Source organism: Centruroides vittatus, unplaced genomic scaffold, assembly GCF_030686945.1.
Source record: "Centruroides vittatus isolate TY-2023 unplaced genomic scaffold, ASM3068694v2 contig_2682, whole genome shotgun sequence".
Classification (NCBI taxonomy): Eukaryota; Metazoa; Arthropoda; class Arachnida; order Scorpiones; family Buthidae; genus Centruroides; species Centruroides vittatus.
In genome coordinates, this window is record NW_027121707.1 from 692102 (window position 1) to 719172 (window position 27071).

At 38.7% G+C, this 27071-nt stretch overlaps 2 protein-coding genes across 3 annotated transcripts; both read left to right on the forward strand.

Annotated features, from left to right (window-relative positions):
• Positions 1-1332: 1332 nt before the first annotated feature.
• Positions 1333-15304, forward strand: LOC136971697 (leucine-rich repeat-containing protein 36-like). Its single transcript, XM_067266174.1, has 7 exons — positions 1333-1457; positions 1678-1788; positions 7351-7416; positions 12150-12373; positions 12445-12643; positions 13448-13931; positions 14937-15304. The coding sequence occupies exons 2-7, from the start codon at positions 1709-1711 to the stop codon at positions 15045-15047; spliced, it is 1164 nt and encodes a 387-aa protein (XP_067122275.1). The 5' UTR covers positions 1333-1457; positions 1678-1708; the 3' UTR covers positions 15048-15304.
• Positions 15305-21555: 6251 nt separating this feature from the next.
• LOC136971710 (uncharacterized) lies at positions 21556-26782 on the forward strand. Of its 2 annotated transcripts, none has more exons than XM_067266189.1 (8): positions 21556-21664; positions 24687-24858; positions 25121-25165; positions 25698-25828; positions 25888-26009; positions 26089-26187; positions 26384-26618; positions 26684-26782. In XM_067266189.1, exons 2-6 carry the CDS (start codon positions 24693-24695, stop codon positions 26126-26128), a joined length of 504 nt encoding a protein of 167 aa, XP_067122290.1. In that variant the 5' UTR covers positions 21556-21664; positions 24687-24692; the 3' UTR covers positions 26129-26187; positions 26384-26618; positions 26684-26782. The 2 variants fall into 2 exon arrangements, with proteins under 2 accessions (XP_067122290.1, XP_067122289.1); XM_067266188.1 differs by having other exon boundaries at positions 21557-21664; positions 24687-24854; positions 25114-25165.
• The last annotated feature ends 289 nt before the right edge of the window (positions 26783-27071 follow it).

Sequence of the window (27071 nt, forward strand, 5' to 3'; positions counted from 1 at the left end):
TCGACATGGCTTTGTCGGATGTTGTTTTTTCTGAGTAGATGGGATACTCTGTAAATAGTGAAGCTTCTGCAATTTAATTTTTTTTGAAACTGGTTGAATCTCTTCTCCAATCAACGCTTTGACGAATGCTTCTCTAAACTTTTAGTTTAGAGAAGCATTCGTCATAATGAGAAGCATAAGTTTTATTTTAGAGAAAAAGAGAAGCATAAGTTAGCTTATAGAGAAGCATAAGTTTTATTTTAGAAGAAGTTGCTTTTTGAAAGAGTTTGTGTGCATTATGTATATATATTTCTATAATATGTAATGCAACCTTTTTGAGCCATCTAATAGTCTTTCTTAGAGCTGTGTAGTACGATAGCATTTGATCTGATCGTCAATGCCAGACGTTCCATGATTATAATCTCGAATTATATTCGGTTTCGTCGAACATTTTCCATTGCGATTGAACACCTCTACCATTTCAACAACGTGCATGTTTGAAATGGTAAGGACTTCTCGTTTGTCTTTCCATTTACATACAGTAACAGGACCATTTCGCTGCCAAATAAACTCCCCCATCCTCACCAAAAATTTTGTCAGATTCTGAATCACTTAGATTAGTGTAGTAATCAAGTTGTTTTTTAGTCAGTGGTCTTTTCTTATCCATTTTGGGATATTTATAATTTGATTATAAAAATAAATAAAAAATAACACTCTCAAAAAAGACGTAAATGTGATGTGCTCGCCTCTATATCCGATTTATTACTAATGAATTTAGACGCACATCTCCGATTGGCTGTAGCGAAGTGACAGGACGAATCGTGTCTGTGCACGAATTAACTCGTAGTTTGGCTTTAGCGAAGAGCTTTCTGTTACATAAGCCAACTACGAGATAATTCGTAATACCTTTATTTTAAGAAAAACACATTTTATATGCTATTTGATTATTACTATATACTCTGATTAGAGTTTTTAATAATATAATATAATTAAATTAAGTTGGCGTTTTACAACAGAATCCTAAAAATAAAGGTGGAAAAAGCCATGTGATTGTTATTAACACGATTTTGTGTTCAACACTTCTATAAATATCTTGTTAGATGAAGTTTTGAACAAAGGCGCTCTACGTGTCAGCGCCGGCCCTGAATATAATACTCGGATTGCTCCGGTATCGGAAAGATCACCGTCCGGTCTTACAGAAAGAAAAATTAAATCAATATAGCCCAACTTTATCGTTTTAATTTAATTTAATTTTTTTAAAAAAATTTAAATAATTTATCTCATAAAATATGGAATTTTTACGAAACCCGCCGATAGTCGGGAAGAAAATTTACACAGAAATTCCGTCGTTTTCGTCCGACAGGTGGCGTAGACGGAATGTAAACAGAAAGAGGAAGGTGGACGACGACATGCGGCATTTTATGTCCGTCGGCGAGTGATGTCCACCGTTTGGTGCTACGTACGAAACTTCTGAAAGGGTAAGTTTCAAATCCGATTTACCATCTCGAGTCTGAAGGGAAGCGGTAGAAGACCGATCGGTAAAGACAATTGTAAGACTTCGGTAGTGTTTAAGAATAATGTAAAGTGGATCGATGAAGAGAGCGATCGACCTACGTTCTTAGAAAGAGCGAGGTCGAGGTCGAAGACCGTCGGATCTCGCTTATAAACGAGTCGAGCCATCTTTTATTATTATTTCAGCCGCCGTCGACCGGACCTGTTATCGTCGAAGATGGCCACCTTGACGGAAAACGTCGTCCTGGCTCGTACCAGAGCTCAAGACCTGAAGAGCGTCAGGAAACTTAACTGTTGGTGAGTATCTTTTTCCCTCGTAATTCGTTTCTTTTTTTTTTAATCCTCCACCCAATTCGATCGCACGGAGTTTTATAAATTTAAAGTGACGAATGTGTCTTGTCAGTTTCTCCCGCGAAAAACGAAAAAAACGTTCGATTTCACCCGCGTACGAGCTCGTGACATTACGTAGAAGAACGATTTCATCCGTCCTAAAATGGCCTTTTTTTACGATTAAACGATTAATAATTCGTAATTAAGTACTAACTTTCGATAAATTCGGTTTTGCAAGTATTTAAAGGCCCCCCTCCACGAAACCCGCGGTATAGTGACGGTGCCGAAACGCCTCGGCGGTTCCGAAAATCCGTAAATAGACCGTAAAATTTCACTAATACGGGCGAAAAATCTGTCGAAAGTAACGTAGATACAGTGTCGTAACGGGTTACGTTTAAAAATCCGTTCGTCTCGTTGGTAAAAAACCCGTATAAATTACAACGTCGCGGCGATTTCTTCACCCGTATTCGTGTAAATCGGTGTTTAAAAAAAATCTATAAAATTCTTTCAACTGTCATTTAAAAATACAGTCAACGAGAATTGATTATAGTTTCGCGGATTTTCCTACCGCATTATGTCTATAAAGAAGCGTTACTGCAGCTGTAACGCCGACGACTTTCTTCGAACCCTTTATTTTATTTTTTGGTTGCCGTGTTTCTTTTCGTTTCTCGGATGGTCCCTGCGGGTTTAAATTCGAAATTTATACATTTAAAAAAATTTTAAAATTCGTTTAGGTGACATGTGGTTACGGTACGTTGTCCACCGGACGAAAGTGGGACGTAACGGGTGGGGTTACCTTCCTTTTGCTATGCTGCCGACCTTGTTAATACTGGTACATTTCTTTTCTGGACGTTAATGCTTTCGCCAATACTTTAATTAATGCAGAATTGTTCCATTTTTGCATAAGGATTTAGGGTAACCTTTTAACGTGTTATTTAATTATGCAGATCCGTATCTAGCTTAATTATTTCCAATGTTATGTTTGTTGTTGTAGGATACATTTTAAATGGTAATTTTAACTGTTTAAGTGAAATTTTGGCAAGTTTCTGTCTTTATCTATACAGTAAAATATATATATTTATATTTTAAATTTACATAATAGTCCAAATAATCTTTTTATTTTTAAGTTTATAAACTATAAAATGTTACGGAAACAATCGGATGAATTTATAGACCCTTTCCAAACAATTATACGAACTGGTTCTGCGGAACGACGAGACACTGTGAAGAAATATGCATTTTTATCTCGCAGAATCTCTAACAACGATATACTACCGAAATATATAATTTTTTAGGTTATGGAACTAGAAAATTGTAGCTTAACCGTTGTGGTGATGGAATACGGATAGGTAAAGTGGACCTCGCTCGGCTCTATAGTTGGTTTAGGGTTTTCTGTGTTAAATTGGATTTAGAATCACTGCGGTGGAAAATTGATGCTACATTGTATTCGAGTATCTCGAAGCAACTGCGGCGCTCTGGAAATAGAAACATTTTTGGATTTGTATTGGCATACAAATAGAACGTAGGGACGGTTCAAAACAGAATGAAATAAAATTATGAAGTTAATAACAGCAGTGTTATTAAGATTAGTATCTCCCCCATTTTCGTATCAGATCATACAGAATTCTTAGTAATGTTACTCATAAATTATAATTCTCTAATATTAATGAACGTAATGATTACAATAAGATGAACATCTAGCAAAATTAAAATTATATCTTTAAATTAAATCATATACACATCCTACATTTTGTTTATTTATTTATTTTTATAATTTGATGATGATAATGTCAATTCTGACAGGAGTTCGTTCATTAGAAGGTTTAGAAAGTAAATTAACATAGTTTTACATTGTAGTTATTGATACATGTAAGTTGTAAATTTGAAAAATATTTGCTTTCTTATAATTAACTGCAGAGATATTTTTTATAAAAGATGATAAATTCCTGCCGAAACACTGCACGAAAATTCTGCAGTCTCGTTTTGCCGTCGTCTGGTGTGGTCTATACAAAATTATTCCAATTGCTAACCAAGTGGCAATTGGAATAATTTTTGATATGGAATTTAAAATACACCAAGGATACTTACAAGAGGGTTATTAAAATTTTTTTTTGGTTTTACGCACACTTATTATATCTAATAAAGAATAAAGATAGATGAAAATGGCGAGAGCGGAAACAAATCTGTTTTAAGGAATATGATGTTAGTGAATTGATTGATTGGTTAATGTTATAAGTCTATTATGTGGCTACCTCCCTCAAGACAAAATCTAATGTGTGCTTTATGATTCACATTGGAATGTGATTAATTCTATAGAAAATTATATAAAGAAATATAAAATCTACAAAAATTATTAACCCCTTCATATTTCGACGGCTACTAACCCAAGGGAGGCCCGTAAATCGAGCCGAAAATATTTGTTTGAAATATTAAGTGAGTGCTGGAAAGGTATGAAAAGTGTGTTTGTATAATTACCTGTAATTATAATAACCATTAAATTTATTATTGTAGTTGTTATTAAACACATTATACTATAAAAGTCATGAATTTGTGAATTGCAAATTTATTTGTTTTTCTTATTTACCCCATGTGACTCATTCTTGATCCTTTCAAACAAAGCAAATCCTTAGAGAAAATTGGAGGGTTTATCAATTTGCTCATCCTTGTAGCATTCTCTTCTATAAATATGATATCATATGTCAAAAGTTGAAATATATATCAGTAATGTTGTAAAGGAAAGCCAAAGTTAACATGAGTATATGCATATAAATTAAATCTTTAGATGAATACTAAGTATTTAGTAAATATTTTTGTAATACAGTAGACCCCCCTATAACACGGTAGATACGTTCCGTGTTATATGAATCCGTGTCGTACGAGTCACTTAAATACATGAGCCAATCACAGCCCAGCACGTGTGCAGTTTAGGGGCTATGGCTGTTTGGTTTTCTTCCATAAAATTAATCAATTCTAGACTAATTTGATTCAACATTTCCAAATCACATATAATTTTTTGAGAATAATCCATATAAACTATGCTGTAAACAAAAAATTGTAGGATTACTTACCGAGTGTGCACCGTTTAACGATGCCATTGCTTAAGCTTGTTTTCGTCGCTGAGCGGCTCGTCGGACGGCGGGCGCGTGTTTCCCGATAAGTTACTTTTCTGCGAAACATTCGCCGAACTTTGGAGACATCATTAATAGAAATATAATTTTTATGGCCGTTGAATAATAAATGTTTTTTAGTAGGTCCAGTGCTTGTTTCAACTCGACAGTTTGTACAATATCTGCTATTGGTCCAGATTCGACCAATCCTGTCGCGATACGAGTCGGCGATGACATTTTACAGTGTCATACGAGTCTTTTTTAGCGTGTTATACGAACACGATCGCAATTTTTTCACCGTGTTATATGAATCCGTGTTATAGGGGAGTCTACTGTATATGAAAAATACAAGAATGTTAAATTTAATTTTAAAATATCGGTGAGTTAAACAGCAAAAATCGCAAATTTCAGATTATTGCTGAGACTATATTTGATTTGAGGATACTTTGAAGTGTAGTAATTTAAATTGATAACAATATCAAATTTTTAATGCTTTTAACAGGCAGTTTTCTACTTTTGTACGATTTGCTATTGCATACACATTTCGTACTTTTGATTTTTATCGACCCATACGGAAAAATGCACGTACTTTCATGTAATAGTTCATGAGAAGGGTCAGTAGTCACTAGTCTCTCCCCACCTCTCCGACATTAATCGTGTTCATTTTCGGCATCACAGGTTGTCTTGCAGGAACAATTTGAGTTAGCACTGATGTTGATAAGTTGTGTCTTGTCAGTTTATGTTAGGACATGTGCTATCATTTTATAAACATTTCTGTTTTGATGAAAAAATTACACTTATTCATTCATAAACATGAGTGAAAAACAAAAAAACAGCAGTGTTGACACAGACAAAAATAAATCAAGGTCTCGTAACCTCCATATGATCGAGTTTGTATATCTCATGTACGAAGGGCAATAGAAAACAACACAGCATGTTACAGAACTCTATCAAGAAAACAAAAAGAAGAGTACAATTCAATTCTCTCTTGACAAATTTATAAAAAAATAAATATTTCGAAAATCCTTTATATGTTTTTTTTACATTGCTGTACTTTTGTACATATTTCAGGAACCAATTAGGTACAAAAGTAGAGGACTGCCATAGGTATTGTTTTATTATAATTCATTTACAATAAGATAAAATGGCCCAAACGGTTCTACTTCTTCAACAAGTAATATATTACAAAATATATTTTATACTTTTAAAAACATTCAGATTCTAAATTTGTCAAAGCAATCGTTTCAAAATAGTCTCAAGGCAAACTGGATTTATTGCAATTAGGTAAGAAAACACACCTGTTGATTTCCAGCATGTGAACAGTCTAAGGTGTGGAAATATATTTTTGAAGCATGAACATAGACACTTATATTAGTTACTTTTATTTATTATGCATTAAGTAGTCAAAAACTTTATGCCGTGTGATCGTCAAGTCCCTTTGCAGTAGACATGACAATGACACTGCATAAGTTTCCCATGTTGCTCAGCCAAGTGATGTCATAACTTCAATTGTTTTGATGCGCGGTCTACCTGTGACGTCATTACTTCTTTTCTGGAAGCTCCCCCTATTTCCCTGCCAATGTGGAGGGACTTCACAATTTCCCCGTATAACTGTATCGTGTCTAGATTTCATTTTGTCTTGTTATTAGAAATTTAAAAATGTTCTCCTAAGTTTACATTTTTAAGTTTTCTTATAAATCGACTTTAAGAAAACAGAGAAGTTTGACAATAGCATTTGGAAAGTCAGTGGAATCATGCTTGATGTTCTAAACACCATTGTCAAACTTCTAGGCTTACGGGAAAGCGGCGCCGAACGTTCGACGTACACGTTTTCGCGTTTAAAACTTCAGACTCGACCTCGCTATTTTATTGGTAAATTACTAAAGACTGTACATTGCTGTAGACTGTACTATCATGAAATTTTTTAGCTCATTTCATGTAACAATAAATTCATTAGTATAATCTCATCTCGGTAAAAATTTTGTACAGAACTGATCATAATAAATTACTATATTCCCACATTCTTGTTTTCCACGTCTTTAGAGAAAACACCTTGCTAACTCGGACTTTGTAAACTCGACCTTTAACCCTATTAGTCCGAGTTAGTGGAGGTTTACTGTATTCAACTATATCAACAGAAAATTTCACTACGCATTTTAAATTTTGACAGTTGCTTATGAGCTCAGTCCATTAATTTATTCAAATTCTGTATGCTTTTAATAAGTCAAAAACATTTTTAGTATATTAAAACTCATTGCTAGATATCAATAGGACGTGTTTAAATACGAACGTTGAAGTTACTTATAAACTTACGTATCATTTATGTATATATATTTTGTCAATTATTATTTTATTTTTCGTATATTATTTATATGTTTAAGTATTTCTTTTTAAATAACATTTTTCACTTTTTTTATAATAGGGGAAGTGAATTAATGAATATCAGTATAATTAGAAAAATGCCAAATGTGGAAGTACTTTCGCTGAGGTAATATTTCGTCGTTATTATTGTTATTATATGTAATTACAATTCCGGAATGAAAATAGTAGAATAAATGACTAAATCTTTTTATTTAAATGATTTTGTAAATTTTATATTATTTATTAATGAAATTTTATATTATTTATGAAATAAAATTGTATATTTCTTAAACAAACATAATATATATGTTTTACTAAGCTAGTTTAGGACTGCATTTACGATGATGACGTTACTAATGACAGGTTTATGACAGTTTAATGATTTATCATAGACGTGACTTGCAAAATCATTATAGAGCATTGCATTGATAATGATAAAGTAACCTGCATTTGATATTGAGAATACAGTAATTCCATTTGCTAAAAAGAAATTTAAAATTTTACTGTGTAGGTTTAGCAGTTATTGTGTGATGTATCACTTAACGAGTGCTAAACCGACGAGTAGAGTGATACAAAATAGTAAAGCTAAGAAATTTTATGGTTTTTTTTTAATCAGTTCATAATATGAATAATCAAAGTAGCTTTAAATAATGTATTCTGTAAGACTTGATACAAAATTTAACATTTTAAGAATAAGAAATTATCAAATATATCACAGTAACATGCAATAATATCTTGTAGAAATAGTTAAAAAAAACATTTAAATGTTGTTCTAACATAATACCTTATAATTCTGATTACACAGTAGACCCCCCCATAACACAGTAGATACATTCCGTGTTATATGAAATCCGTGTTGTACGAGTCACTTAGATTTTACAAATACACGAGCCGTTCACGGCCCGGCACTTGTGCAGTTTAGGGGGTATGGTTGTTTCAAAGGTTTTCTTCCAAAATTAATCGATTCTAAACTAATTTAACTCAAACATTTCCAAATCATGTATATTTTTTTGGGAATAATCTGTATAAACTAATCTGTAAACAAAAAATTGTAGGAATACTTACCGAGTGTGCACCGTTCGAAGATGCCATTGCTTAAGCTTGTTTTCGTCGCAGAGCGGCTCGTTGAACGGCGGATGTGTTTCCTGATAAGTGATTCTTTCTGTGAAAAATTTGCCGAACTTTGGAGACATCATTAACACAAATATAATTTTTATGGCCGTTGAATAATAAATACTTTTTAGTACGTCCGCTGCTCGTTTAAACTCGACAGTTTGTGCAATGTTCACTATTGGTCCATTTTCAACCAATTCTGTCAAGACACGAGTCGGCCATGGCAATCTGTCTCTTTCTTTTAGCGTGTTATACGAAGACGATCGCAATTTTTCTACTGTGTTATACGAATCCGTCTTATATGAACCCATGTTATAGAGGGGTCTACTGTATTATTATAAAGATATGTAAAATTTTCATTGAACTTTAGTGGTACAATTGATGTTTATCATCAAAATGAAAAGTAACACACTTTGGTTTGATTTTACATAGAACATTTTATATGAAAAGATCTGGGGCCGTATTCTGGTCACCGTCTCTGGTCTCTCGTCCCTCACGAGCTGGCCACTGATTGGCTAATCCAAATGATTAGCCAATCAGCGACCGGCTTGTGAAAGACGAGAGACCAGAGACGGTGACCAGAATAAGGCCCCGGGTTTGTTCAAGAAGGATATAACTCTACGGATCCATTCCAATGAATTTGACAGAAGATTTTCCCTAATGGCTCACAGTTAGAGCTCACATAGGAGTTCTGTAACAACTTCTGTCCCATAAAATCTAAAATCTATCCAGTGGGTCAAATGTGGACATAGTTATGACTTGCTGGACGTATATCCTTATGCTACACACAAGAGTTTTGGTCAATCTTAAGAGTTTTCTTTGAATCAAAGAAGATTCAAAGAAAATTCTTAAATATGAAGTGTTTTTACTCTATATAGAGAAAATAATAGTAATTAATAGGCTCTCTTAGTTCTTTTAGTTTTGTTTTTTTTTTTTTTTTTGGTAAGTGTAATTAGATAGAAAATATTTCTAGCAAGTCTTTTACCTGCTAAATTGCAATTTGATGAACAACAGGGCCTACTATGGGTGCATTGAAGAATTTTTCAACAGTCAACAGAGCAAGATTTTTCTAGGAATTTTCTTTTTTCTAGGTAAAACATCTTTTATGTAAGATAAACATATGCCACTACATTTTAGCATTTTGGGCCTAAATCCCTCAGTAGGTTCTAAACCCTTTTCTAATTATAATTTTAAAAAAATAAAAATAAAAAAAAAATTATAGACCGAACCTAAAAAAAATTTTTTTACTTTTTAAAATTGTAATTAGAAAATGTAACATCTGCTAAGGAGAAGGTTAGGTCCAAAGTGCTGAAATGTAGTGGTATACAGGATTATCTTATGTCAAGGGTGTTTCACCTACAAAAAGTTGTGTCATTCACTTCCATCAATATAACAAGTCCTAGTTCATAAGAACATCCAAAGTGGACTAAGACCAGTGGCGTGGCGAGGGGGGGCAAGGGGGTGTATCATGCCCAAATGATCTCCAAGACAAACTATATGTGTTTCTGGAGGGGGGAGGGGTGCCAATAAAGTGGCGTGCCCCGGACATCAGTTATGTTTGCTACACCACTGACTAAGACATTGTTCGGTATTGGAATTTTCTGCATTCTTCCACTATGTCGTTTTCGCTAACATCACTTTGATTTTCAGATTCAATCGTAAAATTTCATCACCTAATTCAATTATCGTCAGTTGCAATTCTTCAACATTCTTCTCATTGTCAATTCAATGTGCAATATTCTCCATTTTCAAACAGAAAATGAAGAAAGTCTAAAAAATATCCAAATATTGTAATAGGTTTAATAGATATCCTCTCAGGTAAAATTTAAGGTAATGTTGAGTAAAACTGTTTTATCTAACAAACAACTGACAAACAATGCTAGCTAATTAATGTTGTTAGTTCCCTAATTTTGTCAGGTTCTATGCCATTTCAGAACAAATATATTATAAAAATTATTACGAATGTAACATAGAGCCTGAATAGATTACAGGAATGCCTTTGATTCTCATTCACACAACTGAATACTTCACTGCTTAGAAGCAATCGAATTGGTCAAAAATACAATGCAAATCAGAAAAACACAATTGACAGCAAATGGTGAAGAAGTAGGCTAGCTAACATGCAGAGGAATATTTCAAGGGAACAGACTCCATTGATATATTTCTCTATATAACAACAGGATTGTTTCTTGAAATATTCTTCTGCCTATTTATACTTAATCTTTAGTAATGATATTGCAATGGATTAGATAAATGTGTATTTCTGGTTGTAAAGAGATGAAAGACTAGTGAAGATGTGAAAGTGCTGAATGCCAGTGAAAAAAAAAGCTTATTGTCCGAAGAAAGCTGGGATATCTTACGGGTAGAAAACATCAAACACAGTAAATACTGTAGCGAGATCAGCAAAAATATATTAGACCAGTAAGGATAGCTTTAAAATCAGCATTATGACAATGTCACAATAATATACGTTCGATTTTTGAGTTTCAAGTTTTCTGTCTCACCGTGTGTTGTTTGATTTCGTCAATGTATGATTCATACATCAAAACAGTGAGTCGACCCTTAGTCGATTCAAAGGTTTCAGAACATTCAAATAAATCATTTTAAACAATACTGCTAAACACTGGTATTATTCCAGCTGGATACAATCCTCCAATAATGATAATATGTTACCATTATTATCAAAATGATACAAAATAGGCAGTTTAGTCAGTTCCATTTCACATATTACATAACTACCACAAATTTCTAATGGAAATGAAAATGGGGAAGAAAATGGAATATTTGAAGTAATAAACCTCTTTAAACTGCATGCTGACTGCATATATTGTGTTTTGAACAGCAGATTTGAAGGTATTGAAGGTGACACTTATTATACAAAAGTTTTAATTCTCTTATAACAATCATCTTTGTTCTACAATGGCTACGTTTTATTGTGTCATATCACTGTCTTTAAACACTAGTAAAATCCAAAGCCGGTGTTCCATGGCACACTACTGTCCCGCGCCAAAATTCTAGGGCATTTACTAATGAAAAACCAACTACGAATGTCTTCACTTTTGTTAAATTTCAAAAATTAATTTATTTGAACTAGAATTTTTTTTTTTTTGTTTATGTTTTTAATACAGTTATTACATGGTTCACTAACTAAACTAATTGGCATATCTTGATTATAAGCAGGAATATTTTACATAAAATATGTTGAAAGTTGGTATTTGTAGGTGGTATGTCATTTTGTAGACAATGAGTTGTCTGTAAAGGTAATTAGAAATTAAAATTGATCGACTGCCAAACCTGTTGTAGAAGTTGCTGTAATTGAAGGGTCTGAAAAAATTTGATGCATTTCTGCCTGCGATTAGGATAAACAGAAACGAGTGAAGGTTACGCATCGCGGTTACGTTTAACGGTTCCGTAGTTCTAGCATAAAAACTAAAAACATAAGAAAATCTGGTTAATGTTACCTATGGTTTCAAGATGGCGGTCCCCATTGTTTCCTTGCTGGAATCAGGCGAGCCGCCATCTTGGAACCATAGGTAACATTAACCGAAAATCTTTACAGATTTACGAGAAACGAGGATGTTGGATCCTTCCCCCTTGTAAATGGGGAAGGATCTAACATTCGAATCACCCCTAGAGAAAAAAATTAAGCGCAAATTATAGATAATACTTTCACCGTTTGAATTCTATAATTACTTTTTACCATTTGGACTGGTAAATTTGAAAAAAAAAATTTCGAATCTTTTTCAGTGTAAATTGCATTAATACATTGGCCGACTTTGCACACTGCAAGAATCTCCAGGAACTGTACATTAGGAAAAATAATATTACGAACCTGAACGAAGTGTGTTACCTGCAAGAGTTGCCCAATCTTCGAAGCTTATGGTTGGCCGATAATCCCTGTACCAATTGCGAAAAATACCGTATATCAGTGCTTCACACGTTGCCCTTTCTTAAAAAGTTAGACAACGTCGGTAAGACAAATAATGTAGTAAATTATTCGTTTATATTTTCTGTAGATTTTAATTAACTCTCTTTCGATTAGCGGTTCAAACGGAAGAAGTCGAATACGCAAAGTTATACGGAGTACCCCTGAAACATCCTTTAGAAATAAACAAGGAATCCGTATCTTCCGAAAAGGAGGAGAATTTTTCCAGACAGGCGGAAGAAAAGAAATATATAGAAGTGGATATCGAAGACAATAAAATAAATAAGAACATCAACAACGAGAAGGAATACAAGAGGTACGCATTCGATTTTTCAATATAAATATAGGGTGTCCGGCTTAGAGGTGTATTTTATCTTGATATTTGCGAGGAATACCGTACCTGGCAAATTAGGTGCACGTTCACAAAGGACCGCGTGATAGGCCACAGTGACAAGCTAGTTATTTGGACCTGCTGCAATTTATGCTATTCCTCGACTTCATCCCGGCACCCAATAAGATGGGGCTTCTCCTCACTTTGCAAAGTTTCCCAGAAGGTAGATTGGTTCTTACTCCACTGGACTCTTTTCTGTGGGATTTTGTGAGTAATCAAGCGTATTGTATATCTGCGTAAGTTGAATGATCTGTGATACAGAATTTGCCACGCTGTCAACATGCTATTGAACCGTGGTTGAAGTGGGGTGCAAGTTGGATGTTTGCTACGCCTCTGTTGGTGCCCACATTGAAATGTGTTTAGGCGTAAAAAATCTGCCAGGTTTTTCATTAATTAAATTACGAGAAATTTTTGTTATTGTAACCCTTGATGCCAAGATGGCGGCTCGTCTCCGATTCCGGCAAGGAAACAGTGGGACGCACGTTCTAACCTAACCTATTCTAATAATTTGGTTGCTAATAATTATTGTAATTTATTAGAATAGGTTAGGTTAGAACGTGCGTCCCACTGTTTCCTTGCTGGAATCAGAGACGAGCCGCCATCTTGGCACCAAGGGTTACATTAATCGAAATGTTCAATTTATACTCTTTTTTTAGTAAACCTCTAAGCCAACACCGTGTATTCTAGTAAATTAGCCATATAATGTAACATTCTTTGCTCCACGTACAGTATATCCGAATCTGACAGAAACGGAGATGTAAGCGTGAATTCCAATATGAAAAATAGTATTTCGACGTCTTCCTTAATAATAGAAAATTACGATCATCAAAACGTCAACATCGTCAGCGACCATAATATAAATAACTTTCCAGAATCACCCCAACACGCTTTTCAGGCCAAGGTTAAGACCTTGGTCGATCATTCTGGCAAGCCATCCCCTACCAATAACGATGCCTGCGATAACAAGGAGCAGCAATACAGTCCAGCTTCGCCCAGACGTTCGCAGATGTCTCACAGCGATTCCGAACCCGACGGGATCATTTCTGTCGGTGACAGTTACAGGTCTCACGATTCGGAATGTTCCGAGTACGTTAAAAGATGCAGAAGTCCTAATTTTCAAGTAGCAGACGTTAGGCGAATGGGAGGAAATTCTCTTCAGAAGAGTGATAAAATATGGAACGCTCGATACTTATCAAAAGGCGGAAGAAACAGGGTAAGAAATTTCTCCTTTATTACCAGGCTCATCAGTGGATAAAACCACCGACCACTGATTACTGTTCGTTGTTTCGTGCCTGACTAACGGTCTGACCTCGTGGAGTTTTCCTGGTTTTCTTCGCGTGTGTAACACCTAAATAGGATCAAGAGTATCGTAGAAAAATCTCCCGGAAGTGTCCCTCTTGACATATCGCCGTGTTGCATTGCCAAATCCCATCGGACCAACCACAAACCATAAGAATTTTTCAAGGGCGGTCTGTCCGTGGTATGTCGGAACTTGTTCCTTCCCACCCGGGAGTCCCCATCTTGGACCTGGCCAAACCCGTGATTATAGATTCATTGTAAACAGACCGTTTGTTTTATTATTACATCCCAATCCAGGTATTTTATCGGATATATTTTTAACTCCATAATTATGAACTATAAGTGCTCCTAATAATATCAGGTGCACCTAATATCGTATTAAGATAACACCGGTTTTAACATTTGCTAAAGATGGAAATTTACTTTAGTAAAACACAAGTGAGCATTGGTCGCGGGTTGGCGCCTGGCCAACGAGCCTGCCACGTGGAGTTTTCCAGGTTTTCTTCACGTTAATAACATCTGAATAGCTGCCACTTTTTCATTAAAAGACCCCAGAAGGCATTCTCTTTAGGCAGATGGTCCACGTGTCGCGTTACCGTATACGAATAAAACCAAACAAAGCTTAGAGTGGGTGGGCTAAACAACCTACCCCTCTGGGGAACCTACCGGACGAGTGGTATAACCCGAGGAATTTTTCGATGGTTGGTCCATCCTGAATTTATCCGTCCTCGTCCGTAGCCCTCTCTTAATGACCACAAGGCAGAGATTCCACGGAGGATAATGATGCGAGCAGAGAGGCTAACTGTGTACCCGGTTTAACGCGCAAACCACAATTGATTTAATTGTTTTAGTGTAAACACAACCTTAATGCTTTTAGGTTTTCAAGGGCTATAACATGGTTTACCTCTTGGTTTTTCAGAATTCGAACATCCTGTCGGCTGTCCTGTGCCTTATCAAAGAACTGGACTACGCGGGTCTAGAAGTGGTGGATACGGCCATTCACTGCAGATTGGAAGAAATGGACGATTGACGAGGGACTTCCGCTCCTCGCCCTCCCCTCAGTTCCGGAAGAGACGAATACCGACCTCCCGATCGTCCCGTTCCGTCCGACCCTGGGTCTTTCGACGCTATGCGTGCCTTAACCGCTCCGAGCGCCACTACTTAAGGACGCCACTCGCACCCTCTAATTTATTAACAGTTGCATATTTAATGAATTTTTGTGGGCCGCACCAAACTTTCCTTTTTTTGTCGCGAATAAATTACGAAAATAAACCTTCTTTTAGATAATTTTCTTTTGTCTTTGTAAACATGGACGTTCCGGAAAGGGGATCGCATGGAGTTCTACCAAATGAGTTGAGCTGAGCTGTGACTCAGAAATTTGACAATCAGCTCGGCTCAGTTCTCCTGGAGTTCGGAATTTCACCTAGGACCTGAAAGGAACATAATCCGCTACTGAACTAGGTTGCACTTGGGCCCCTCAGTGCTTGATCTGCCCTGGCATGTACTGTATTTATTGATCAATGTGCGAGTAGCATCCTACCGATCATTCTGATCTGTCAGCAAATAGGAGTGAATGATCATGCGCTGGCATGAGGTAAGATAATTGCAATGTGACGTGAGAGAAAGGAGAGGACAACTGGTGGTTCGGATAATCGGAGTTCTACTGTAACTAGAAATTACCTTTACGAATAATTCGTGCGCATAAGTAACACGAAAATGGCGGCGGCTTTATCATTAAAACATTGCCAGTGTCGATTTGAAAGTTCTTCAATTGCGAAGATCATTCTAAGATCCGATAGTCCTGAAGACCATTTAAATATCCATATGGGACGGGGCATACTCCAAATATATATGGGATGTCCCACTCCCGACGTATTTGTATGTTATACCATACTATAAAAACAAAGTAGAAAACAGCTGTACGCAACAAATAGGTTTACATCTTATTTTGTATATCCACTGAAAATCCAATGAGAAATTTATCTTGCCCATTGTCATTGGCCCTTTTCCCCCAATATTTATACAGATCGGTGCAGAAAACCAAATAAAACATTATAAAATGGCAAAAAAGCTTAGTAAAGTAAAAATTATAGACGACATATTTAAAAAGGTGACGTAACCTATAACACACGTGTTTCAAAGGTGCTTGCATGAGTTTACTGCACTTAAATGTTTATTTTAATAAAAGACTTTCCAAACTTATTTTGAATCCGTCTAACTATACCTTTATTTTTAGAAACTCTACCGTCTCTCATTTTTAATTTCCTACCGACAGTGGCGGATTATCTAATAGGCGCGCCTGGGGCCCAAAAAGTATATGTAGTGTGAGAAACCGTGGGCCAGGGGTTAATCCCTTCTGACCACTTATCACTCGGAACAGTCTGCAAAGACCGCTCACGTTGTAGTTTCGGATGGCTTTTTATCGAGTGGCGAGGGAGGTGAGCAAGTCGACAGGTGGTTTGGAGTGAAGGACACAGGTTTAACAAAATAACTAAGCATTTATTAATATATAAGGTTAACATACAGGAGGTCTACAAGGCTAAACTCGGTTAAATGCGAGTAAATACTAAATATATATATACAAAAAGGCAGCTCTTAACTAAGCCTGTTCCCGTTGCTGGAGAGAGAGTTCACAATGCACTAACAATAATACCTGTATGATGAAACGGACTGTATGCGCCGATCAGTTCGTAGGGATCTTAGTCCTGTCTTCTCTTTTTCGTTGGATCGGGTCCCTTGTATGGCGGTCGGGAGACGGAATGCGCACATTGACAAGTATAACTTCCGTTGGATCGTCCTGAGCTTCTGGGGGCCCCAGCTTTTATTCGATTGTTGTGGGAAAGGGATCACGTGATCGTCCATGTTGACGATGACGACGCATTTTCTGACACCTATATGTCAACTTTCCCACCTGATTGCTGACAATAGGGGTGACCTTCAATCTGATTCTCAAAGGAGCGTTTTTTCTATCGGATTTGTTTACAATTAATTCCCGACAACTGCGTTAAATTCGCGGATTTCACGGTAGCATATATAATTAAAATAAACCAGCAACGAGTTGTTTAACTTTCTCGGCAATATTTAAAATTTTGGTGGCGCCATCTGTTATGATAGTTTATTTAAAAACTTCGAATATTTTTAATTATTATAAAGCGAAAGCTCAATTTTAAAATTAGGGATATTAATTTGTAATATGTACGTACTGTACATGTACAGTACATACATATATACATACAGAGAATTAGTACACTTCATAGTCATTTATTAATTACTGTATTAAATGTACTAATGCTAAATCTCTAAACTAATTTTAAATTTAGTTTCACAGTTGTAGTTGTCAATTTACATACGTAAATCACATAATCACGTTATTCAAGAAAAACTAAGTGAAGATTTATGGTTGGTTGAAATTTAAAACAATATACTCATATATATATATATATATATATATATATATATATATAATGAGGCCGGATGGCCGAGCGGTCAAGGCGGCAGCCTACCACTCTGGAGACCCGGTTCGAATCCCGACGGGTCGAAAAATCCCAGGAATTTTCGGGGGTGGTCCGTCCGAATATGTCACCACTCTGGGAGACCCGGGTTCGAATCCCGACGGGTCGAAAAATCCCCAGGAATTTTTCGGGGGGTGGTCCGTCCGAATATGTCGGGCCCCGTCCCTCACCACCCGGTCGCCCCATTGTGGGTCTGGCCAAACCTATAATGGGCTTGCAAAAAGAGGCCCTCTTAGTGCCCACAGGGCAGAAAGAGTTTTAAAAAAATTAAATATATATATATATACTTACAATAACTTTGATACTTAATGAATATCCTTCCCCCGTGAAGCGAAAAGAAAGAACTTGTCGAAACGATTGCAGATAACGAACATGCCTATATGAAGAACGCCAACTGGACGATCCAAAATGGAGGACGAATCCACCATTTTGACGCCAAGTCGGTCGCCACTGGCAGCGAATCCGGGAATTTTACAAAAATTATTAAAATTTTTCGACTTCCGATCGAGGCTTGTTCCTCCCGGATTTACTCGATAAGAGGACCAACTTTTGAGTACAGTATATATCAAAACACACTAGTAGCTCCAACTCAAGAAGAAGAAGGCCTTATCCCCGTGTCAATAGGTTGAATAAGACTTTCCTGCATGAGATCATTATTCATTTAATTATTTTTGCCAAGAGCAGGCGCATTTAGAGTGGTCTTCTGCTGAAGGACACACTAAACACGAAGGTGGATGTTTTTCTTTTATTTTTTGGTCTCTCCGATTGAATATTGTTAATGCACAATATGTTTTGTAATCGTTTATTGTATTTGTGTATAAATACTGCTGGCGACTAAAGCTTGTTTCACAATCACTTTTGTAATGCAAACATTCCAGACAATTAGAGGACGGTAAAAACGCAAAGCATTCTGGTAAGGAACGGCCGCCATTTTCTCTATGATTTTTAAATGGCGCGGATTCCACTTTTTCGACAATTGTGAATATTGATAATGTAAGGAATGATGACAAGAAGATTTATTTATTAAAATAACAGATATGGCACAAGGGTAATAAATGTAAACATTTGTCTTTAAATGATAGTTAATTGAAATAAAGTACAGGGTGCGCGATTGAACAAAAGAAACCAAGGTAAAGAGTAATTCAACTGTACAAATGACAAGAATTTAATGCTGTAGTGTATAGATTGTAGATTTAAATTTCGTTACAAGTTATTTTCCAACTTGTGGCCATTCTCAAGCTGTATTTAAGTTCATGCGTACAACCTCTCGGGTGCAGCAAAACGGTGTAGAATTAAAGCCATTTTGCTGCCCTTAAATACGGTTTCAGCGAGGCAGTAGTGAAGCCTGCGCTCAAATGATATGGTAATCCAATCCAGATTTCTGGTGTAATCTCGGTACATGCACGAAAATAAAATAGGCTTTCGAAGTTCAAAAAAAGAACTGCAAAAAAGTAATTACAAAACACCCGAGCAGTTTGTCTTTGGCTTGCTTCTGCTTACTCGATTTTGTTGTGCGGCGCTGATCAGCAAAATTTACAGATCAACGCCTATTGTTGCTAGGATTATTGACACATTAGCAATTGCAGGTTTGACTAATGCTGGGTTACTGTGTGATAACGAACTGCGTGAGGCAGAATCAAGTAGTTCTGAGTCACGCAGTTCATTACCATCAAAGTGTCTCTTTCCAAATTTGCAAGTTTGTACACAGAGTAAACAGTGCCGGCATACCGTCCAATTGTTCCATCAGATTCATCTAAATCGGCCAACACTCTCGTTCAACTGCTTTGCAACCAAGACTTAACACTCCGTAACACATAGAAAAGACCACCTGGAAGTTGTGTATTTACTGCCACAAGAGTTTCAAACTGAATAGCCCAGGAAACTGGCATTAGTCAAACCTCCTTTCTCCGAGTTCTGCGTGCTCATAATTTCGTCCATACAGATCGTAAACGTCCCGAACTTCCCGAAGAGGATGAAGTTTTTACAAAGAGGTACCACGCAGGATCATGGTCTAGCCTTTCGGACGAAGCTAAATTTAATGCGAATGACTATGGGAACCCACACAATTGTAGAATTTGGGCCGACGAACATTCATGTGTACATATGGAAACACATAAGCAGTGCTCCCAAAGCACCAATGTGTGGGCTTGGATCCTAAGAAAATCGCCTCATCGGACCATTTTTCATACGTGGCCACGTACTGTTAAATTTTTGTTGGTACAAACAATCAACTTTGCAGAAAACCGACAAATGTAGGTCAAGGTTAATTCGGCTTTAATTCACAAAATATTGCTGTACAAACGAGAATTTTGGCGGAAAAATCCGGTACAAATAATCGGACATAATGTTTTAATTGATATACAGTAAAACAGGGGCGGACTGGCCATGTGGAATATGTGGAAAATTCCACACGGGCCGTATACAATTTGGGCCGTTTTTCTAAATATGTACAGTACATAATATACCGTTTTGTTCGGTTTTATTTTTAAAAAAATTCATTTATTTTTTTCATTAAGTAAGATAAATTTCAATTTTTATGTGTAATATAGATATATGTGTAGCCCTTTATCGTTTTATCCGGCCCTACCAGAGGCCGAAGTTAAATTAGTCCGGCCGACCCGAGTCCGGCCCAAACACAAAGCATCCTAGGAGAAAAATAATCAAAACAGACAAAATTGGTCATTTGTTTACGTTGCTAGAAACTATTCACCACCCCTACGAATCTTTGGAAGCACGAGTTATTGGTTTTTCACCCAGCCACCAAAACGTTGATTGTAATCATAACAGATTTAATGGCCAATTATATCATTTCCTTTATTTTAGATAAGTAAAAATGTTATTCAATAATAATTTCTCTATATTGCAAACGATTTAATTAAAAATAATCTATTTTTTAGGTTCGGCTAACTAATTTTTAGTTTGCCATTCACCCACAATGGCGTCGATTGTAGATGGGCAACCTGCGGCGTCGAACAAAATATTACAAAACAATATAACGCTATATAAAATAAAAATTTAAAATACTGACATCTAGTCGTTTGTAATCGCACTAAATACCAAGAGCCCGCTTCGTACATATATTCGACGCAACTAGAGTTGGTTCTTGGGTTGGTTCATTTTTGCGTCTTTAAGGGATGATAGAATTGTGTACAAATGCACATATACTTTCGTAGACTGTCCATACGCGCTTGACCCCTTTTCAAGACTAAGTGAAGTCCAAGCGAGTATATGTATGTACAGTGCAAAGCTTGCAAAAATGGTCCTATTTGTTGTTATATTATTCGGATATAACGTGTTAAATGGTGCTTATTTTACACTTGGTCAAGCATACAAACATTTACTGTGTCTGTAACACAAGTGTCCTGTGAACGGAGATTTTCTACGTTAAAATTCATTAAGATCAAGTATCTCGCAAGAAAATCTAGAAGCTTTCGTGTTAATGTCAACGGAGAAGGATATTTTAAATGAAATAGATTCTGACGATGTCATTAATATTATTGCTCGACAAAGCAAACTTCTAAATAAAAAATTAATGTTCTAGACTTGTGCTTATTGCAATTTTTGTCAATGTTGTGTTTTGAATATACTGTATTTAAATATAAATAGAAAAAAGTCATTTTTTTTTTATTTATGGGCTGGGCCGGTAATGATTTTTTCCACACAAAAATTTTAAGGCCAGTCCGCCCCTGAGTAAAACCTGTCCAAAACGGAAGAAAAGTCTTCAGAACGGAACGATTTTCTACGTTTAAGAAAACAGTTGATTTTAACAATAGGGGAGTCGATGGATGAGAGATTTTTCCCAAAAATCTCTCGTTTTACCCTTAGCTCATTATTCGTTAATAAATACACTTAACCTGTTACGGATATTCACGCGAAATTTGCGGATTTCGTCGTAAAAATCGGAAGGAATACGGCTCGATCCGAGGGTGACATCCGGTTCCTACCGATCGATTTTTCCCGCCGGAAACTTACGTTTCCGCCGGCCTTCCGGGTCGATCCTGCGCTTCCGGTCTAGGATCCGGGGGGTGGAACGTAATCCTTCCCCCGCCGACCGGCGCAGTGGGAGGGAGGTTGGTCCGGCGCCGCCGCAGCCTCCGCTTCGGCGTGAAACGGCGAGAGCGCACTTCGGATCCGAGTAAGTGTCTTCTCTTTCTCTCTCTCTCTCTCTCTCTCTCTCTCTCCCCTGTCGAAACTCCCTCCCGACCATCGGTTCCTTCCGGTTTTCCAGGAAGTTGCTCCTAAGCTCTCCGGAAGAGAAGAATTTCTCAATTTTCCGGGAATCAGATGGTGATTTTCCGACTTTCGACGTCGCCCTCCTATCCGCGCGCCGGATCGACGGAAGAGACCGGAGGACGGCGTGAAAATTTCGGGAAAGCGCGAGACGACATCTCGAGTAAGAAAAGATGGAATTTGTCCCGCGTTCTCGTCCGAGACTCTCCTCCCTTTTTCCGCCTTCGTCGCAACCGGTAGTCGGCGGGCGCCTCCGTTTCCATCGATCTTCCGTCCGATCGAAACGACGCGCCGCGCCGCGCCGGAAAACGCTTTCCTCCGCCGAACTTCCTCGAGAAAGGCGGCTTCCCGAAGACAGGAAGTCGGAAACGACGGATGGAAGAAAGATGCTTCCGCTTTCTTGGTTTCCTTCCGGTCACCGGGCAATTCTCCCTCCTCAAATAACGCCTCTGCATGGGATGCGGCAGAGAGGCGACCGACTATCGATTAGGATGGATCGGATCCGCCACCCCATTCGGCTCTCCGCCGTCGTCTTAAAATGGAGAGGAAAAGAAACATCGGAGCGCCCTCTTACGTGTAAAGTCGCTTATGTGATAAAATTTCCGGAATATTTCGATTCGAGAGCGACGGCGCTCGAAAAATTCTCGGCCGATGGTGCATAGATAAGTTATGGAAAACTTAAGGGCAGAATGCCCAGATTAACTATATAAAAAGTTCCGATGCAAACCGAAAGCGACCTTATTTCAATACGAAACTTTCCCCCGAAAGTAGTTACTAGGTGACCGGTACGACTCCATTATTAAAGGATAAGTATGATGTACAGGGGCAAGACGCTACAGTGCTAATTTGAAGTGGAGAGCATTTTTAAATTAATAATGCGGATAATGTTTTGTTTACATTTACTATAGCAGAGTCAACTTGGGCATCATTTACTTACCTCAGTCCGTTGACAGAAGCATTAAAAATACAAAAATACTTTCAAAAGTTAACAAACTTCTAGTGTACTTTGGTAGAGAAAAGCGCCCTCTTTGGCAGGCCATATCACGAAAACGAGGGGGATTTTCATTTGCAGCCATCTATCACGCGGTGTCATCGGTCAACGCCATCCAAGGGCACTCGGAGGAACTAATGTCGAAATTTAAAAAAAGACACGGTGTAAGGAATCCTTTAATTTCAACGTCTTAATTACACAGGGTATACGAGTCTATCGAAATGAGGTTTAAGAGAGATTAACTCAATTTTTTTAATCGCAAAAATTAATACAAAAGCTGATGTTGTTCTGCCCGCATTCAGTGAACCTCAGCAAGTGCCCCTTTAGTCGCATAAAGCATGTCCTATCGATAATTGATTTTCTGCCCAGGTACAGGTACTGTTTCAACAAGACGGTGATCCCTCACTATGCCCTTTTCTTGTGTAATTTGCTTGTTAGTGTTTCCTTGACGATAAATTGGGGACTGCAATACTCTGGTCCCCTAAATTGCTTGACATAACCCCACTGGATGTCTTTTTGTACGGTTATGTGATGTAATGTTACTTAGGAAGAAAGGATAACCCTTGCAATCTCTAACGTTACTTTGGAAGAATGGATAAAGGGCTTTAAACGTACAGGTTTACTACAATTTATAATTTTTTGGAAAAACTGAGTGATAGATGCAGTGCCGTCTTTAGGGGAGGGCCTACGGGGCCCGGGCCCAGGGCCCTGAGGTTGTAGGGGCCCCTGAATCCGAAAGTAATAAAGTTACGAAGAAAACAAGTAGGTTACTTGAAATGAAGAAACCATTAATAATACGATTGAAATTACTCCTCCAACACGTAGTGTGAAGTGTTGAGTACAGAGTGAAAAATCTCACTGGCTAAAAAAAATAAATGAAAAAAAACGTCAACAGATTTTCTGGGATATGTTAAAAGGGTGATAGCACGATATCCATAACCGGTCTCGCCTGTGCTAGCTACCACCAGCGACCTCTAGGTCTGTAATCTAGTATTGATTCTGTTTCTTCATGAGGGCCCCCAAACATTCTTCTGGCCCAGGGCCCCTTACCTTCTAAAGACGGCACTAGATGGATATGAGCCCCAAAGGTACAGTACTGCTCTACAAGTAGTTAAAACTGATTTCTTCGCTGTTTAATGTTAAATCTTATCAACAAAAAGCCTTTCCTCAAAAGCTAGCGTTTCAACTAAACAAAACAAGAAACGATAATTAATTTTAAGCGCTAAAATACCAAAAACACGCTAAATCTGGCAACCATGCTCTCGTCTGTTTACAGTAACAGTAACATTGCAGGTAATGAACGTCGTAGTGGGTATCGGTAACTGCAATTTAGATTCGTTGTATTAAGAGTACCACATTTTGATTTCAAAACCGAGCCGCAGAAATAAAAATGTAAGTGCAGTACGGTCGCGCTAATCCGAACTAATTGAGACCGGTTCGAATTAACCGGGGTATTATAGTAAGGATATAATGCTCACGCTTTGAGACCATTTTTTACCGTAGTGCTATACTTTACAGCAGCAGAGGTTAGAATTGTTAAGTTAAACAGGATCACAGAAAGAATGAACAGCAATGCTCACCACACGTTTACTTTACACGTAAGCTGGAAGTGTACAGTTGGCAATTCACTGTTTTAGTTAAGGGAATGGTAGAAGCTGGATTACAAAGAATTCGGATTAACGCCTCATTACTGTAATCTGAAGTAGGCCAAGATAGAATGCGCGGGACGAGTGGGGTGGTAGTTCATTTTCGGACTATCGCAGACAAATTCTTTGTAAGCCTGTTTTTTGTTTACGCCGTTCGATCCTCGGCCTCGCTTACCTTGCCTTAAATAAGGCCCCGTTTGCTCCTAAACGGGGGTGAAGGTCCAAGGTTTGACAATTAGGCAATTAATTAACTTCGGTCTCACCGTCTCTCCCTCTTTCTTTTTTGGCAGACGGAAATGAGAAGATTCCTTTTTTTCCTGCTGTTTTTGGGAACGTGTCTGGCGGCTGCTGCCCACCCGGGTCCGAGTCGACAGTCGAAGACGGAGGCGGGACCGGGTTCGGACACCCGTTCGTTACCAGCATCTTCCGTGGCCGCCTCCCCTTCTCCAGAAACTCGGGTGAGTTACACCTTTTTTTCTTTCCTCTCCCGCTCTTCGAATCGCCCGGATAATCGAATTCCCCGCTTAACTCGCTTCTTATTCTCTGGAAAATCGGTTTCGAGTTTGGTAAACCGCCGGAGGTCCTCGGGACGTCAGGAACTTTCGCAGGTGGCCACACCTCTTCCGCTTTCCGTGCGACGTTGGCGGAATGACGTCACGCTTTACCGGAAGTGGCGACATCGCTCCGGAAACTAATAAAGAATTGTAATTTTTTCAGGAAGAAGAAGATGAGGAGGAGGAGCAACTGGACCGACTTCGTCACTTCCCAAGTAAGTCTGCTTCCGTTTTTTTTTTCTACGAGCGAAAATCCCGGGCCACGTGAAGCGGGACGGGAGGAGCTTCCACGTGAAAAGACAGGACGACGACAGGATATGCAAAAATTTCTACCTAATCTTTGCATATCCGATCAGCATTTTAACGGTATCTTGCCCCGTGCATCATACTTCTCCCGATAACAGTCGAATCATGCCGGTTAGCTATTGGGTTAAGGGCAGGAGGGCCCGATTCGCTATATACGAACTTCCGAGCCGAACCGGAAGTCACGTGATCTCAATTCAAAAACTTCTCCAAACTGAATTAGATGACCGATACGACTCTGCTGTTATCGAGAAAACTACCATGTACAGGGGTAAGAAACTACTAAAATCGAGAGCATATATTAAATTAAATAAACGAAAAATTGCAGCCAGGCATTGTGGCGATTTCGCAATAATTGGAGTAGGCTAAATTTGTCTCGAGAGGAAATCTGTTGGAAGCGTTGTTTTGGAAAATCGAACTAATGTGTTCCTTCTTTTCTTTCAGAAACGGAGACGGAGAGGGAGTCACGAGCCGACGCTCCGGTTCCCCCTTCCGCCGCCCGCCGTTCCTCCACTTCCGCTTCCGGTGAGGAAAACGACGAGCTGCCGAAAGAAGAAACGAGAGAATCGAACCCGGTGAGTATCGGAATTCTTCTTCGTTTCTTCCGTCCCGACTTACCCCATTGACGTTTCAGGAGTCGTACCGGAAGTACGCGGGGGTGAAGTTCTCCCCGGCTGACCTGGCCGATTACATCGCCAGAACGGCGACGAAGAAAGCGTGGCCCTGGCCGTGGAGGAACTGCTCAGGGAAGGAATCGTAAGTAAGGGCCGGGGGGAGGAGACCGTCACGTGATGACCTCTTACGGGGTTCTCCCCTTATTTACTTTATTCGGCAGTTCACCCGGTCTCAGGCCATTTCCTATCTTCAGGAGGTGAAGAACGCACGCGATCGATTTCGGCGAGAAAGAAAGGTCCTGGTGGACGGAAATCGACAGGTAATTTCTCTCTTCCTTTAAATTTCTGGGCAGGTCCGTCGTCTCGCCTGCCACAACAGCGGGTGGGACGACGTTCTCGAGGGAGATGGAAACGGGGGTGGGCGTGATGCGAGCGAAGGTGATTATAAGACCATTAGAGTGCGCGACGCGACTGTCGCTGGCCTTCCTTTAAAGCGATTTTTTCGGCCGTTCGTAGGAAACCAGAAAGAACACGGAGGGAAGCCCGAACCCGCCACCCGTCCGTCGGCCGGCGGAGAGGAGCGGAGCAGAGGAGTACCGAGTCGATCCAGCGAGAAAGAGGGAGGAAGAGGAAGCGGAATTGGAACGGATTTTAGATAAGATGCGCACCGTCGCTTCGGCCGAAGAGTACGCTTCGGAAGAGTTGATCTTTCGCCTTTTCAAGGAAGCCCTGGCTCGGAGCCTGCAGAGAGGTGAGCGCCCTCTTTTCCCTCTCCGCCACGTTTTCCGACCCGCCCTCATCCCTGTGCCTTTTCAGATCCGACGATCGAAGTGTCCCCGGACAAGATCGCCGCTATCTTGGAATCGCGAGCGTCAGACGTCCGCATCTCCGCCGACGCCCGGCGCAAGATGTTGGGTGAGTTTTTCACTCCATTCTGTTTAAGGCCTTAAATCGGGGGAGAATCGAGAGGCCTGCCCGCTTTCTATGCCAAATTCACGTTCTTCGAGACGGAAACAAAGAATCCCTTTGTCTTTTCTGGCAGGCGCTGCCTCTGCCGCCCTGGTCGACACCCTGAAGGAGCTGTCGGAGGTACCCCCGTCGGTCTATAACCGGGTCCCCCCCGGAATGGAACGCCGGATCCCCACGGACGGCGGTAAGTGCTCTTCTATGAACTTTAACCTTTGTCCATTTTATAACGCGGTAG

Bases quoted from the DNA above. Each gene is read 5' to 3' on its own strand.
- LOC136971697 (XM_067266174.1), top strand. From the start codon at position 1,709: ATGGCCACCTTGACGGAAAACGTCGTCCTGGCTCGTACCAGAGCTCAA. The intron at 12,374-12,444 runs GTAAGACAAATA...TCTTTCGATTAG, and splicing joins TAAAAAGTTAGACAACGTCG to CGGTTCAAACGGAAGAAGTC. The intron at 13,932-14,936 runs GTAAGAAATTTC...TTGGTTTTTCAG, and splicing joins CAAAAGGCGGAAGAAACAGG to AATTCGAACATCCTGTCGGC.
- LOC136971710 (XM_067266188.1), top strand. From the start codon at position 24,693: ATGAGAAGATTCCTTTTTTTCCTGCTGTTTTTGGGAACGTGTCTGGCG. The intron at 24,855-25,113 runs GTGAGTTACACC...TAATTTTTTCAG, and splicing joins CCCCTTCTCCAGAAACTCGG to GAAGAAGAAGATGAGGAGGA. The intron at 26,010-26,088 runs GTAAGTAAGGGC...TTTATTCGGCAG, and splicing joins AACTGCTCAGGGAAGGAATC to TTCACCCGGTCTCAGGCCAT.